The sequence below is a fragment of the Chinchilla lanigera genome, unplaced genomic scaffold (genome assembly GCF_000276665.1).
Source record: "Chinchilla lanigera isolate Chin_1 unplaced genomic scaffold, ChiLan1.0 scaffold00034, whole genome shotgun sequence".
Taxonomy (NCBI): Eukaryota; Metazoa; Chordata; class Mammalia; order Rodentia; family Chinchillidae; genus Chinchilla; species Chinchilla lanigera.
In genome coordinates, this window is record NW_004955435.1 from 12,351,032 (window position 1) to 12,368,624 (window position 17,593).

Sequence of the window (17,593 nt, forward strand, 5' to 3'; positions counted from 1 at the left end):
ATTTGATTGTTTCATGCCAGACATCTTTGGCTAGCTCGGAGGAGTTTCCAAGTATAATGAGTTTGTAATTTTGAAACGGAGTAGTTCCTTGGACGCTAAGAAATTTCCTAGCAGAAGTGGTGGCTCACACCTGTAATCCCAGCACTTGGGAGGCTGCGGCAGGAGGATCGCTGTGAATTCAAGGCCAGCCTGGGCTACAAAGTGAGCTCAAGGCCAGCCTGAAGTGCGTAGCAAAACCCAGTCTCAAAAAGACAGAAAAAAAACCTAAGAAATTTCCTAAGGGACATCAGAATGCTATATGAAATAGTTTTACCTTTTTGGGAAAATGGATATTGATAACAAAATGGAGTTAGTTTGTCAACCTTTAAAGTATTATATGTTTGATATAAAGAAGTAAGAAGTTTTTAGGTATGAAAATGGTATTATTTTTTTAAAAAGACTCATCTTTTAGAGGTATATACTAAGATATTTATTTATTTTTATTTATTTATTTGTCGGGTTTTTTGGTATTAGGAATTGAACTCAGGACCTTATGCTTGCCAGGCAGGCCCTTGTGCTACTGAGCTATGTGCCTGGCCCTATACTAAGATGTTTATATATGAAATCATATGCTGTCCAGAATGTACTTGAGAGTAGAGATGAGGTACATACTGATAGTACCTATATTGGGAGTTGCTGAAGTTGCAAGATGGACACATTGTGGTCATTACACTAGTGTCTCTGGTTTTGTGTTGGTATATGTCCCTATTCATCGTTGTTGCCATGAAGAATAAACCTTTCAATACGTTAGTAGTGTAAAACTAGGACTGTTGCAGTAAGTTGTAAAGAAATACAGTTTTGGAATTGAATTTTGTAATTTTGCTAGGTAAATGCAGTAGTTAATAGTACTCTTTCCTGAAGCATAGTTTGAGGTAATATGGAGTGGTAGAGAGAGCACTGGGTTTGGAAACAAAAATGAAATTTCACTTCTCGGCTTTATCGTCTCCTGACTGTAAGTAGGTCACTTAACTGGTCTGAGCATCAGTCTCTCTTCTATATAGTGATACCTGTCTTAGAGCTAGAACTTTAGAATTAAGTTTAATATGTTAAAGTCACTTTTAAAACTGAGTTACCACATAGAAATTAAATCTAGATAACTTGGTGCTACTTTTTCTTTTACAAGATGAACTAGAACATCTTAGATACTTACTGATACTTGTAAACACAAGAAACCAAAATTAAAGAGACAAAGAAGATTGTAGAGGTCAAACTCTAGTGTGGAAGTTTAAAAAAATGATAAAAGAAATTTTAAATAAATTTTTTGTGCAAAAAAAAAATTATACCTAGAAGGGTATAGTTGCACACTCCTGTAATCCCAGCACTTGGGAGGCTGAGGCAGGAGGATCACCGCAAGTTCAAGTCTAGCCTGGCTACGTAGTGAGTTCAAAGCTAGCCTGACCTACACAGTGAGACCCTGTTTCAAAAACAAAACAACTATGCCTAAGATGTCCAATCCATTTTTAGCAAAAATGAAAACTTTTCAGTCAAAGATAGTAATGTTTATTTATAGTTATTAGTAATACAGTTGCTTTGATTGTACAGTCAGATAAGACAGACCGCACAGAAGAACAGAAGAAACTTTGTGTGTGGGATGTATTCTAGTGGAGAAGTATTTTCCTGGCTTGTCTTCTATACCTTCTTTGTTTTCAAGCCAACTGGTAAACAAATGAAGTAATTCTATTCTCCCGTAGCAGCAGAGAGGATATGAAATTACTCTCTCTGTTACTATTTAATGACCTTCTAAAAAATTTATAAACTAACCTGCCCTATTTTACAGTTATATGCATTTGATTAAGATGTTGGTATTTTGCCAGAATATTAACTTCTTTTCTAATAAAATATAGAATCATGATATATGTCAGAATTAATAATAAGGTAGGGAGTTTGGACTTTATTTCAAGTACTAGTTACTGGCGTAACTTTCCCCAGGTGTTTTGTTCCGGACAGTCCTGCTGCTTTGGACTTGGCGGACAGTGTGTAGCCAGCAGCTTTCTGGTTCGCTCTCATTGTCTCTAATGACAGTTCTGTGAAATGCTTTTTTCTAAATGTGTAACTCTTACGAAACCACTTATCAACACAGCTTAGCCATCACATCATTTGGATTGATGGTTCCAGTATAATGTATTAAATTCCAAAAGTCAGGTATTTGTGGTAAAGGTACTTACTTGATTTTTTTTGTTTGTTTGTTTGAGCTTGGTTTTTGTTTGGCTTTTTTGAGACAGGGTCTCACTATGTCATTCAGGTCTTGAACTCACTATGTAGCCCAGGCTGGCCTCAGACTTGTGGGATCTTCCTGCCTCAGCCTCCTGAGTGCTGGGATTACAGGTGTGCGCCACCATGCCGGGCTTAAAGATACTTTTTTTGAAGAAGACATTTTTCTGCCTTATACGGATACATTAAATGGTTTTTTTTTTTTCCTTTTTGGTACTGGGAATTGAAATCATGACCTCGTGCTTGCCAGGCAGGCTCTTGTGCCACTGAGCTATATCCCCAGCCCTTTTATGGATACAGACAAGTGCTTTAAACTTCTAATTTATACATACAGATGCCATGTGCAGTGTATGAGTAGCCACTCTGCTTCATCTGCAGCTTCCTGGCCAGCAGCCCAGTCGTCCTGAACTGAGGGAGCCGCTGTGTGCAGGGATCCCTTGCTTGCCCTGGCAAAGTCATGCGCCACGCATCGCAGCCTGTAGTTTTTAAAATCATTACTATATTGATGAATGTTATGTTACTTGTAGTTCTTTGCTGCTATAAACACTTGTTCAGATACTGTATGTCTTTTGAATTGGTGTAAATATACCCTTAAGATATATTCCTAGCAGTGAAAATATTGGATATATAATTTTTATATGATTAGAATGCTTAGAGTAAATTTTTTAATAAGAAAAATATTTTATATATTGAACTAGCTTTTCCCATTTTTCCTGTGACTGTTCTTAGAACTTCAGTGGTTTCATTAGACAAATAAAGACAGCTGGTTCAGATTATCTTATTTGGAAAAAAATTTTTTTAATAAACATCACTTTTTTACATAGCAGGGTTTTGGTTTCTTTGTTTTTTTTTTTTTCTTTTTTGGCTTTTTTGAGACAAGGTCTTGTTATGCAGTTCAGGCTGGCCTTGAGCTCACTTTGTAGCCCAGGCTGGCCTTAAACTCACAATGATTCTCCTGCCTCAGCCTCCTGAGTGCTGGGATTACAGGCATGTACCACCACGCCTGGCCATAGTAGATGTTTCGCTGGTTTATTTTTCTCTATGCAAAGAATATTCCAGTAACCTCAGACAATCATAAAATACTCATAATTTCTTTTTCTTATAATTCCTTTTAATAAATTCCTTATATTCAGAAATACTTTGAGCAGAGTGTGGTGGTGCACGCCTGTAACCCCAGCACTCAAGAGACTGAGTCAGGAGGATCGCTACAAGATCAAGGCCAGCCTGGGCTACACAGTGAGTTAAAGGCCAGCCTGGACTATAGAGTGAGACCCTGTCTCAAAAAACAAAATAAAACAAAATACTTTTAAATAAGGGTAGTTTTCACTTGTGAATGAACAGTTTACACTTGTGAAAGACAAAAATAGGCTTTATTGTGAACTGACATGAAGGGAATGTGAATGTTTTTTTTTAAGGTTTAAGGTTTCATTTTTGTGTGTGTGGTTGGAGAGTCTCTCGTTTAACATGAAAAGATTTTTCCAGTGTTACAGAAGGAATGTACCGGCTTACCAGTGCTACTCTCCCCTGCAGACATGCTAACAATAGTCGTCTTTCCCCTAGACAAACAGCTAGTTGCAAGAGTGCTGAAGCAAGAGCATCAGTCTGTGTATGTTCTATTTATATACTTTGGAGGAGCAGGTTAAAAGATTTAAGATTTCCAATTTACAGATTTATCTTTAGATCTCCTGTCTAATTGGCTTCATCAAACGCTAAAGCAGAAGTTAAGTGGAGGCTTGCTTGTATTATTCTACACAGGTCCTTGTGAAGTGAAAGTGAAATCACCAGTCTATGAATGTGTGGTGGCCACTGACTCACTCGGTTGAATTGTTAAAAGGAAAAAGAAAGGAAAGAGAAACCTGGCCTGGTAGCCCAGGCCTCTCTTAGCACTCTGGAAGGCCTAGACAGCAGGATCACAGATCCAAGCCCAGCCTGGGAAATAGCAGTTTAGCAAGATCCTATCTGAAAGTAAAGAATAAAGAATGGGAGCCGGCCAGGTTGGGGCATGCCTGTAGCCGCAGCACTCAGAAGGCTGAGGCAGGAGGAATGCCGTGAGTTTGAGCCAGGCTGAACTACATAACAAGACACTGTCTCAAGAAAATCAATTAATTAATTTTTAAAAGTAATGATGCAGGTCAGTGCAGAGGCTTTGGGTTTAATCCCTAGTACCACACCAAAACAAAGCTTGGATATAAAACAGGAAAACTACCTATTAATCTGCTTCTTCTGAACCAGGAGTCTTCTTTGAATCTTTGTATTTGGCTCTGTTTGTCTTAGTCCATACTTTTCTTTGCACTTCATCGGATTTATTTTCTACTTTTGCAATCCCATTTAATTTATGCATCTAAAAAGATTTATAAACCGAAAGTACCTGAAGAAACATATTCATTGACTTGCTACCAGATACAAACGTACAGTCGTATTTGAATGACAGTAGGGTGTGTGGTAGTTTAATTCACATTTCCTATTTAAAACTGATTCTCATCCCAGCTTGTACATTAGAATTTCCTGGAGTCTTCAGGAAATACAGATAGACAGACCTCACCCCAAACGTAGGCCCCAACACTGAGAGTTTAGCGCTCCATGCAAGCTCTGCTGTTGTGCAGCCAGAATTACGAACCGTGGTTCTAGTAGAGTGGCTCAAGGGCAATTCTAGTGAGGAGCGTTGGATGCTGTTCCCAAAACGTAAGTTTGATGAGCTGAATCAGAATTTTCAAAGAATGAAATGTATACCACTAGCCAGAGGATAATTCAGCTTTTAAATTTTAACGGTTACATTTGTTGAATGTGCATAAGAAAATAAATATAACAGATTCTCACACAGTCGACGAAGACTTTTTTAATGACAAAGTAAAGATAATGTGCCAATTTAAAGAAAATTTGCTAAGTCATGGGCATGTTACCTGAATAGATAGCGCACAGATACGGCAGAAGTCATGAAGAAACACAGGGCCACTTGGTGAAGGGACCCTCTCAGCGTTAGGGTGAGGGGCTGAAGTCTCTGCTTTTTCTCCCAAATATATTTTCAGTGAGTCAATTCTTAAAGTTTTTTCAGGTGAAGGGACAGATTTGAGAATTAGAATGTCTGTATTATCTTTGAGTTTCTTGACACTTAGTGGTCTTATAAATGTGCTTTTTAGATCAAAATATTCTGCTCTTTTATGGAGTACTAGAGAAAGGAGAGGGTGGGTGGGTGGCCAGTGGGAGGGGTGGGGGGACAGGTCAGTAGGTCACCTGGATGCCTGCGTGGAGGGTAGTGCTCCCCTGCCTTGGTACTCCTTGTTCTCCCCAGCCCTCAGGGGGTCTGCAGGTCTGCCACACTCAGTGGGTTAGAAAACACCGGTCATCATTGCTCTGCTGAAGTGAACTGCTCAAGGTGAGCCCCACATGAACACATCTAGCCATCCTGTCCAGCAGGCCTCTGAGGCTGTGAGAAGTTTGAATAGACAAATTAGCTCTTGCTACAAATAACCGTTCGGTATTTTATCAATAATGTATATGTATACTTCAGTTAGAAAGGCCTTGGTCTGAGCAAAAGTAGCCGCGCAGTTCACACTTAAAGTATATTACAGGAAGTTAAAGACACTGTGATTAGTCATAATGCTGTGTTGTAAATGTCTGTCCTGTATAATTTTGTAGAATGGAAGCTTCTTGCCTAGAGCTGGCCTTGGAAGGGGAACGACTGTGTAAATCAGGAGACTGCCGTGCTGGTGTGTCATTTTTTGAAGCAGCAGTTCAAGTTGGAACTGAAGATCTAAAAACACTTAGCGCTATTTACAGCCAGCTGGGCAATGCTTATTTCTATTTACATGATTATGCCAAAGCGTTAGAATACCACCATCACGATTTAACTCTTGCAAGGTAATTAATGTAAACTTTTCAATATTCTTCCTCCTCCCTAAACTAACTTATTTTAAAAAGTACTTCATTCAGTTAAGAAAACTAGATATATTCAGTGAGTTCTAACAATAGCATTGCTTTGAAAACGAATCTTTAGGCTAAACACAGCTTAACTGAATGAACAGTGCTGAAATGACTCTGTAGAGTTTAATTAAATGAAAATTAACTTAAATACACAAATGTTGTTTCATATTTTTATTTAAAGTATATTTCAAGGCTAACGGGTCTTTCTTCAAGCATGTCAGTTGTCCTCTGGGAGAACGTTACTGTGGCTGCTTTATATTTTAATGCCGTTTATATTTTTAATACCATTTGCCTTCTTCCCCTCCAGGACTATTGGAGACCAGCTGGGAGAAGCCAAAGCTAGCGGCAATCTGGGAAACACCTTAAAAGTTCTTGGGAATTTTGACGAAGCCGTAGTTTGTTGTCAGCGACACCTAGATATTTCCAGACAGCTTAATGACAAGGTGATGAGGAAACATTAGATGGTAGTCCAAATGCCAGATATTTCAATGAAATTGCTTTGTACTACTGTATTCATTCTGTAGTTTATCTAAAAAAGAGATTGTTCATACACAAGTAGTAAAAGATAAAACATAATAAATTTAAAATAGAGAAAAAATAAGAGCGATCCTTCTTTCACAAATAATGATTTGTTTACTTCTATACGGATGGCCCATTGTAGAAATTTCTCTCGCCTGAGCTGGGCATGGTGACACAGGCCTGTAATCCCAGCACTCTGGGAGGCTGAGGCAGGAGGACCACAAGTCAACTCCCATCTGGGCACCTTAGCAACTTAGCCAGAGCCTGTCTAAAAATACAGAGGGTTGAGGATGTAGCCCTGGGTTCAATATCTAACACTGCAAAAATAAAGACCTTTCTCTTGATGATAGTAATATCAAAGATATTATATATTTGTGGGTGAGAGACGGAAGGAAGGAGGGAGAAAAAAGACAGACAGCAGTGTAAATACCTAGCCTCTGATTGCACAGTGCAAACTTTGCTGATATCTTCCTTAGGTGGGAGAAGCAAGAGCACTTTACAATCTTGGAAATGTGTATCACGCCAAAGGGAAAAGTTTTGGCTGCCCTGGTACCCAGGATGTTGAAGAATTTCCAGAAGAAGTGAGAAATGCTCTGCAGGCCGCCGTGGATTTTTATGAGTAAGGCTGATATTGTCACATGGGCCCACCTAAACTATGGGCCAATGTATATCCTTTACCCAGTAGTAAGTTTTTAAATGCGTGAAAGGTTTTAAATTAAGGAGTAACAAAAATAACCTATCAAATCAGTTCCTTAAAAGTTACAGTGTTGCACTGGTAGCAATCTGCAGTTTTCATTTAAACTGCAGACCAGTGCCCCTTAGTGGCAAAAACCAGAAATAGCAGTGGTTGTCTAGTTTATGGGGAGTAAACTGTCTCTGCCCAATAGAATGGCAGAAAGCTTTTAAACAGTAGGGGCTCCGAGATGAACTGTCTTTGACTGCACAGAAACCTACCTGAACGGTTCAGACAAATACTCTTGACGGTGTCCTATAACCACCCTGCATCACAGATTTACCATAAAAACGTTACACGTTACTGGCATAAGTGCTTGAATTGTTTTTCTGATATAAAGAATTAGATCTTTGTTTAGAGTGGCTCAGTGGTAGAGTGCTTGTCTGGTATCTACAAAGCTCTGGTTTAATCCCAAGCACCGAAAAGAAAAAAAAAATCCATAAATCACATAAAAACTTTTTGCCAAACTGTTTTTCACCATTTTTTGTTTCACTTAGGGAAAATCTGTCATTAGTAACTGCTTTGGGAGACCGAGCAGCCCAAGGACGCGCCTTTGGAAATCTTGGCAACACACATTACCTTCTGGGCAATTTCAGGGACGCAGTTATAGCTCATGAGCAGGTACAAGTGGCAGGCCTTCGAGCCAGATCAGTTCCTCGGTTACCGTTCTGAACAGTGATTACATTACCCTACGATGTTATTATGGGCTGTGCTAATGGAATGTTTCTGTTCCAGCGGCTCCTTATTGCAAAAGAATTTGGAGATAAGGCGGCTGAAAGAAGAGCGTATAGCAACCTTGGCAATGCGTATATATTTCTGGGTGAATTTGAGACTGCTTCTGAATACTACAAGTTAGTCTAATGTTTCTGTATATAAATGTAGAACGAGTAGTTACATATTCCCACCAGGTCACAGGCTTTAGGGTTAAACCTGGGTTTTGAAGCATACTAGCAGCAGCACCCTGGACTTCTAAGCCGTGGCTTCCTCGCCTGGGAGAGAAGACAGCAGTACCTTTGGGGATTGTCGTGAAGACTGAATGAAAGGATATACTGAGCAGTTACCGTCATACCTGGCACACACTGCTCAGTCAGTATTGTTGTTCCTAAATATTATCACATTCTGTTACAAAGTGGGTGGTGACTGTTGGACTGAAAAAGCATGAGTATAGGGAAGCGTGTCTTGTTTTCCCCCAGTAAGCAGGCTAGGACTCAGAATTTAATGTATCCCAAAAATACTGGTTAGTAAGACTTTCGGAACTCTCCCCAGGAATTGTTTTCAGGCCTACACAAGAAGACTGGCGTAAATACAAAAGTTTCATATATTTTAAAGCCAAAGGTTATAGAAAATTCTTATTAAGTGGTGTACCAGTATTAAATACTGAAAAATTCTGTTACAAAGTGGGTGGTGACTGTTTGACTGAAAAAGCATGAGTATGGTGAAGTGTATCTTGTTTTCCCCCAGTAAGCAGGCTAGGACTCAGAATTTACATGTGTCCCAAAAATACTGGTTAGTAATACTTCTGGAGCTCTCCCTAGGAATTGCTTTCAGGCCTACACAAGAAGACTGGAGTAACATTTTAGACCCACATCCTTTAGGGTACAAAACAGTTCTTTGGCAAACTTACATCAGTAACTTGATTTGGTGACAGAAAGATTTCTGACAACTTATAAAAGAACTGTACAATCTGAGTGTAACAGTGTGCCAGAAAGGGTTGTGCCACAGAATCTGAAGGAAATTCCAAAAGTCTCAAAAAATGTTTGGGAGGACAGGCAACATTAGAAGAAGTGCATAGCCTCCCACGGTGACAGCTTTGAAGGTATCATCATTAAACACATAATTTTAGATGTGTTTTCTTGAAAAGACCTATCGTATTACCATGTAATTTTTCATATAGATATAAATGATATGAAGTAATTATATAACTTGGCAGAGATTATAGAAAAAAATCACTTAAATTATTGGATTCAAAAGCATGTGTAGGTTTAAGCACTCATAAACTAGCATGAATATTATATAGCATCTGCTCTGCTCAAGATGGTATTCTGAGTACTTATATATCTATAAGTAGACATTCATATATGTATGAATTCATTTCATCTTTACAGAAATCTAGTGAAGTACTTCTCCCATTCTGTATCTGAGCAAGCCAGTACACAGGTTGAGTGTTTTGCCCTCGGTCACACAGCTGGCACAGGTGGGATTTGAACCCAGACAGTGTAGCTCCAGAACCCACGCTCTCACCTGTTACACTAACTTCTCATTGACAGTACCATATGTGTTAGGTAGAATTTCATCAGTATTTAGCATATGTGCTGCTGAAGCAAGCAAGTCAATGTTTAAATGAAATATTCAGTATTTTAAGAATCAGTAACTAATGGGCCACACATAAAAATGTACACGTTTTAAATTTTAACAAGATGAAAGGTAACAGCATGATTGAAAACAAATGGGAGGGGAGTAGAAGTTTCTTTAAGTTAGTGTCAATACGAAAGGGAAAGATGTTTTTAAATGTTATAATCCTGTTATTCTTTCAAAGCCCTTGATCTCTTTCCTGTTCCAGTACTCCAGTACTGTGGTAAATTGTTAGGAATAAATTTATTCTGAAAGTCTAGATCTGGTTTTTGTATTTCAAAAACAACTTTTCAGTTTAAAAGTAGTAGTAAAAGATATTTTACTCTAAAACAGATTTATTTGAAAGGCAGCTGATAAATGACAGTTTTTATTTTTTATTATTATTGTAGCCCGAATTAAAAATGATCATGTGAAAATTTCTTCTTTCAGGAAGACACTTCTGTTGGCTCGACAGCTTAAAGACAGAGCTGTAGAAGCTCAGTCTTGTTACAGTCTTGGAAACACGTACACTTTACTTCAAGACTATGAGAAGGCCATTGATTATCACCTGAAGCACTTAGCAATTGCACAAGAGTTAAAAGATAGGTAAGTTGTACATCCTTTAACTCTAGGTGAGGTAAAATATAGATGCATTATTAAATCCCAAGCACTTCTCCTTTGACCCCGCCTTTTATTTCCTTTTTAAGAAATTTCCCTTTTCGTGACTACCCGCTGTATGTTACTGTTTGAAGGGCTGGCCTGTGCTAGAGGGTCAGTCTGGTTCCACATGCCCTTGAGCCAGGATCAGTGAATAGGCCGCAAACTCAGCTGTCTCCTCAGAGGTGCTCCTGCCTAGGTCAGCGTGGGAATTAGGCTGAGCGGAGAACTCGTCCCTGTCAAGGAGCAGCTGCTACTCAGCTGTAGCTGATTATTGCCAAGCAGAAACAAGGTCTGTTACAAACAAATCCTCCTGTTTTTTCAAGAGCAGCTACAAGTCCTGCGCTATATATGAAATCTCCCGATTTTTAAGTGTTGGTGACTACTTCACTTGTTTGGTTGTCTTGCTATGTGAAAAAACAGCACATCTGTGCAGGCCAGGCTGTTGTTGTACTTTAGATGGATTGTTACAGCAGCATGAGAAAGAACTTTCCAGTATACTTGCTCAAGATGAGGTACACTACCTCAAGAGGTCGTACAGGTTTCTCTGCGTAGTATTCAAATGCACACTAAATGATCACCAGGTAAAGTTGTTCTAGGAAGATAATAGGGCAGTTGGATTAGAAGACCTATCCCCGAGATTTTATTATTTTATAGTGCATTGCCTGTTTTACAACAATGTTGTTCATGTTTTAATATTTGACTCTTGAGTTTAGGGTTATCTCAATTTTCATAGCTCTCTCTGGTATCGTTTTTTGGTTCTGGGAATCAAACTCAGGACCTTGCTCTTGCCAGGCAGGTGCCTGTGCCACTGAGCTATATCCCCAGTCTCTCTCTGGTATCGTGATAGTAAGTTTTTAAAGTAAAAGACCAAGTAATTCCAAAGCATTGTTTATATCAGTGATGGCGAACCTTTTTGAGCTTTCAGTGATAACAAACAGCTTGCTGCAGCACAAGTGCCATAGGCTTACCACCGCTTGTTTATACGTTTAATAATTGCTAGATCATTTTTATTTTCTGTACAACTCTTTTCAGATAACTGCATGTTAGTTTTGAATTATGTTTTAGAATTGGCGAAGGAAGAGCATGTTGGAGCTTAGGAAATGCATACACAGCTCTAGGAAATCATGATCAAGCAATGCATTTTGCTGAAAAGCACTTGGAAATTTCAAGAGAGGTATGCAATGGAAAAAATGTTACTTGTGCTATTGTAATTTACAAATCAGTGGTGGGGGAAGGAACCCTATTATTTCTTCAGATTGTGCTATATGGCTAAATAATGTTTGATTTTATGTTGTTTTCTTAGCATCCACAAAATATTTTGAGATGTAGATCAGGGATATACTTATGTTGGCCTTGATAAAAGAAGACTGGAAGGTAAGGCCAGGCCTGAGGGAATAGGAGGACATTGCTAAAATATGCCCCTCTCCACCTCCGTCACTGCATAGAGAATTAGTATGGTTCTTAAAGAACAGCAGTTTTGAGAACCAAGGACTGGTTCCTGTTATACTTCTGTACCCCCTCCTGGCTATTTGAGCATGGAAACCTTTTCTGAGCCTCGTTTTTCTTGTCTGAAGGATGAAAACAATAATATCCACCTTGCAGGTTGTTCTGATTAAAGATAATACATAGAGAAGTGCCTTCCATTATATCTAATGCTGGTTTAATAAATGTAACTGTTGTTATACAAATAAAAATTTTTAAGGAAAATTTGTTCATGTGATGCCACCTTGATATGTCACAGGATAACCTACACTATTTAATACAGCCCCAGAGAATAAGAGCATTCTAATATCTGGAGAACTGAAGAATTAAAAGAATATAATTAGCTGTCCTATCGTGATATTTTAGAAAGTCAATTTTTTTTCTGTGTTCTTAAAAAAAACCTGACCATTAATGAGAATAACCCATTTCATTCATTCATCGTCTCTTAATTCTGATATAACTATTTCATTTTCTTATATTGTCATCCAGTTTTAGAGTTACAACATTTTCAGCTAATCTTCATCATTCTGTATCTTGAATACTGCTCTAAAGTATAAACACTTGTGGTTGTAGGTTGGGGATAAAAGTGGTGAACTAACAGCACGACTGAACCTCTCAGATCTTCAAATGGTTCTTGGTTTGAGCTACAGCACAAATAATTCCATAATGGCTGAAAATATTGAAATTGATAACAGTTTACATGGTAAGTAACAGGTCTCTTAAAACCCAATTTGTTTGCTCTCACAATTCACATTTAAATTACTTACCATGTTACCATATCCAGAGAGAATATGTGCCATAAGTTCAATATTGTATACTTTTTTGTTTTACATAGTTCTATTAAGCTGTTGATAAAGAACACATGAATTTTTTTTTTTCTGGTACTGGGAATCGAACTCATGTCCTTGTGCTTGCCAGGCAGGCGCTGTTGCCACTGAGCTAAATCCCCAGCCCCTTTTATCATGAGTTTAGGAATGGTGAATGTATTTTCTTTTGTAAAACATACATTTAAATATTGTACTAAACTCATTTTTAAAATCCATAAATAGGAAGATAACCTAAACTAAAGCATTCTATTGTTTTATCCATTTTATTTCACGTAGTTTTATATATCTGAGTTTTGTCTAGGTTTTCTCCCCTCACTTCATTTCTAAGATGAAATCTCTTGGGATTTTTTTTTTTTTTTAATTCAGAAAGCCTAAGAAACATTCTTTTTTATTGTTTTCAATTTCTTTGGTGGCAAAACCAATTTTTAGGAAACTTTCTTTAGTTGATTAGGTTTGACATTGCTACTGGGAGAAATATGTCACAATATATCTAAGTGGAGAGGAAAAAGCTACTTTTGATTAAAAAAATAAAAAGGGGCAAATTTAGAGTAACATTTCTTAATTATATCTGTATGTGACTTTGAAACACATTTTAAAAATCTGACTCCTAAGCTTGAAAAATGCTTAGTCTGAAAAAATTACTGATAACAGAGAAATATTTTGAACTTGAAAGTCAGTGAAAAGTCTAGCTTTTATTTTTCTAAATTCCTTCTCTAAACTCACATGGAGAAAAGAAAGAAGAAAAAGAAATTATTAGCTAGTCATCTGACTGAGACTTTCAAAGAATTTTTTATGAAACTTTGTAATCCTCAGGCGAGTTCTTGAATGTCTTCTTCCTTCCTCTCCCCTTTCCCTCCCAATTTTCCTCCGATTCTGATTTCTCCTATTCTGTGCTCTCGATCAGTGATGATGGAAAAGTTCTGTATCAGTACGGTCCAGTAAAATAGCTAGTAGCTACATGTGGCTGTTAAGCATTTGAAATGTGATTCATGAAAAAGAGGAAATGAATTTTTAATACTAAATGGAAGCAAAAGCTTCAGTTAAAATGTACAAAGCCACACGGAGGAAAGTAATACACACCTTCTGATTCCAGCTACTTGGGAAGGTGAGGAGGATCCCAAGTTTAAGGTCAGCCTCTGCAGTTTAGTGAGATCCTGTCCAAGGTAAAATATAAAAAGGGGTGGAGATGTAGCTCAGTGGTAGAATACTCGGATTCAGTCCCTAGTACTTCCAGACAAAGGGTCATAGGTGGCCACATCTAGATAGGCTCTAAATGATCCTGTCCAGTTGCTTGGCTTTTATACACCTAAATGCTGATAATTTCACATTCTTGTTTCTAGTCATAATGTTTCTCTTTTCTCTTGAGTCTGGGACTCATATTTATGACATTTCCACTTGCATGTTTAATTGACATCCAACACGGAACATGTCCAAACTATGTTCCTCCCGGACACACACCTCCTTCACCCTACCCTGTCTCAGGAAGTGGTACCACGTTTGTTCATGTGTTCAGGCCAAGAACCTAGGTGTCATGCTTGCTCCCTTTCTTCCACTCATTTCTGCATCCTGCCCATAAGAGCCTGCCTGCAGAGGGCATGCCCATCTCAGAGCTTGCCGCCTGTGTCTCCAGGGGAAGAGCCGTGCACGTTCTCACTTCCAGCCTTGCCTCCTCACACCCCGTTTCCACACGACAGCCAGGTGCTCCTTTACAGTGTAAATCATGTCATTCCCGTGCTCGGGTCTCTCCAGCGACTGCTCAGCACGCCTTGAGCGAGCTTGTTTCCACCAGCGCTGCCAGGCCCAGCCTCCCTCTGCCTCTTCCAGCTCTTTTCCTAATGCTTCCCTGCTTGCTCAGTCAGGCCCCAAGGACAGGGTATTGTTGCAGTGTTCTTTTTTGTCTCTTGCTGGTGGCTGTATCCATAGTGCTAGGGAAACAGGAGCTACAAGAACACTTGTCTACTTCTCACGCTGGCTCAGTAGAAAAGGCAGGGGGCATCTTTAAGAGCCTGAGTTCATACGCGTGCTTACGTACTGGTTTGGAGTTTGAGCTAAGAAACTCAGTCCATGAAGGTGTTTTGGGCTAGAAGTGCTTCTACGGAGAAACAGCAGTCAGGCCACATAAGGTGCAGAATGGAAAGGAGGAAGGACTGGGGCTGCAGCTCAGTGACCCTGGGTTCAATCTCCAGGACGGGGGCGGTGTGTGTGTGTATAATATAGATGCAGAGATTAAAAAGATAAGTGACTAACAGTTTTCTGACCACATATTTGAAAGCCTAGGAGAAATTTTGATTTCTTGAGAAATATAAGATTGCAGAAGGAAATTAGATCAGTAAGTAAATTCACCTGGCCCAGATGGTTGTACAAGCGAGATGTACCGACCATTCAAAAGACCTGCCGTGGATGCTCCCGGTCTTACCATGGGTTACACTGTGATAAACCACATAAGTTTAGAAAGCCTAAGTCAGAATTGCGTTTAATATACCTAACTCCCGGCTGTCACAGCCCGGCCACACGGTACCCTGTGAGACAACGTTTGTGTACTTTCGCGGTTGCACGGCCATCGGGGAGCTGCTTCTCGCTGCCGCTGCCCGGCATCCAGGAGAGTGTCCTGCATTTCCCTGCGGGCAGAAGATCAGAATTCACAGTAGTTTCTATGAAGGTGGAGAGTTCCCACATCATTGTAAAGTCAAAAAATCCTAAGTCAAACCATTTTAAGTCAGGGACTATCTGTGTAACCGTAAACAATGTTTTATAGGTAATTGGAAATGTGGGACTACTTCATCGGTCTTCCTGAGAAACACGTAACCTTGATATTCATACTAGACAAGAGTAAGACAAGTAAGGTAAAGAGTAGGCCAGCTTTACCAATGAACATAATTTTTTTTTGTCTTTGTGAGACAGGGTCTCGCTACGCACTTCAGGCTGGCCTTGAGCTCACTTTGTAGCCCAGGCTGGTCTAGAACTCCCAATGATCCTCCTGCCTCAGCCTCCTGAGTGCTGGGATTACAGGTGTACACCATCACACTTGGCTGAAATTAAATTTTAAAACCCTAAGAAAAATAGTAAATCAAGTCTACCAGTGTGTTTTAAAGCAAATAGGAATTGAGATGGTTTCGGTATCAGAAAACTAATGAATGTAATGCACCAGTGAACATAGTAAAGGAGCCCAAATAAATTAGTAATTCTATTAAATGAAAATGTTCCATTTAAGAGTATTTGGCTGGCTAGGCATGGTGGGGCACACCTGTAATCCCAGCTACTGAGGAGGCTGAGGCAGGAGGACTGTAAGTGTGAGGCCATCCTGGACAACTTATTTTGTAGCTTTATTGAAAAAATGTTAAGAACTGTTGCTTTTTGTTTAGCTTGTTTCCTAACTGGCAGAAAACTCACCATCTAAGGAGATCTTAAGAAACGGGTACATTGGAAAGGAGTAACAATCAAGTACATGGGTCGTTATTTTTATTCTTTTCTCAAAATTGAAAGCCTGAAGCCTTCTCCTTATGTTTTTACTTGCTGAAACCACTCTATGGTTTGTTTGGTTTTCTTGAGACTGTGTGGATAGTATTAAACCAGTTATTATAAAATACCTTTCTAAATTAAAGAGTAATGTCAGTAACCAAAGATGAGTTTCCAACCAAACTGTAGCTTCTTTACATCAAAGCATTGTAGAGGGAGTGCATATTTTTATGTAGCTGGTGTGGAAAATATCCTTTAAAAAACACATATTGCTTGTGTTTCTTCCTTTCATAAGAGGAAAGTCTGTATACCAGACTTTTTTCTTCCAATAAGATTTTATTGGTACATTTTAGATTTCCAAAATGATCATCAGACTTTAGAAATGAATTATGTATGCCAGGTGTAGTGGCACACACCTATAATCCCAGCACTCAGGAGGCAGAGGCAGGAGAATCCCTGTGAGCTCGAGGCCGATCTGGGCTACATAGTGAGTTCAAGGCCAGTCTGAACTACACAGCAAGACCCTGTCTCAAAAAAGAAAAAAAAAAAAAGAATTATGCTGAATGTGTACCCTTAAGGACCTCCTGGTTTACCTGAACTAATTTTTGTTTTTACAAAGGTACACGCCCCAAGCTGGGACGCCGACACAGCATGGAAAATATGGAACTTATGAAGTTAACACCAGAAAAGGTTGGATGTTTTTATGTTTTAAATTTTATAAACTGTTATAGTTTTTAGTAATTTTTAAATAAAATGGTTTAAATAGGCCTTGCCCTTTATAAATATCACTTAAAATTTTGCCTATAAAAAAATCAGATAAAGTACAGTATGAAAAGAATATATTAGCATCCTGCTGTGTGATTTAGAAAAAGATATATGTATGTATATCCTTTGTAGATAAGCTTGCTAATAATTCTTGCTTCTGGGAAGAGAACTAGGTGTTTGACATAGGCTAGAAGTACTTTGTATACCAGTTTGAACTACCTGGATAATTTTAAGTATTTTACCATGTAAATGTATTACTTCTTTTTATCTAAGTTTTTTAAACCTTTATTTATTTAGTATTATTTTTTGGTTTTGTTTTTTTTTTAATGTATGTGGTGCTGGGGTTTGAACCCAGGGCCTCGTGCATGCAAGGCAAGAGCTCTAGCACTGAGCCACATCCCCAGCCCTGTATTACTTCTTTTTAATTAAAAGAATACCTGGAAGATCAAAAAGGGCCGGGAAACTTTTTTAAAAAGTATACAACATAATAACATCGCCAAGTTGAATGAAATTTATAATCCAGGAGAGAGCAGTCCTTCTGGCTGTGTTTTAGCTGATGAAGAAGGTATATGTTGGGAGCTGGGGATTTAGCTCAGTGGCAAAAGTGCCTGCCTGGCAAGTGCAAGGTCGTGAGTTCGATTTCCGGTAC

At 38.8% G+C, this 17,593-nt stretch overlaps 1 protein-coding gene across 1 annotated transcript in view; it reads left to right on the forward strand.

Moving 5' to 3' along the window:
- Gpsm2 (G-protein signaling modulator 2) overlaps positions 1-17,593 on the forward strand; it is a gene marked incomplete at its 5' end in the record, with an annotated part of 52,801 nt that overhangs the window by 16,570 nt on the left and 18,638 nt on the right. The window contains 9 exon segments of the mRNA XM_013516518.1: positions 5,887-6,108; positions 6,479-6,614; positions 7,167-7,309; positions 7,921-8,044; positions 8,159-8,274; positions 10,205-10,360; positions 11,480-11,588; positions 12,470-12,599; positions 16,799-16,869. Of these exon segments, the coding sequence (XP_013371972.1) occupies positions 5,887-6,108; positions 6,479-6,614; positions 7,167-7,309; positions 7,921-8,044; positions 8,159-8,274; positions 10,205-10,360; positions 11,480-11,588; positions 12,470-12,599; positions 16,799-16,869 (1,207 nt within the window).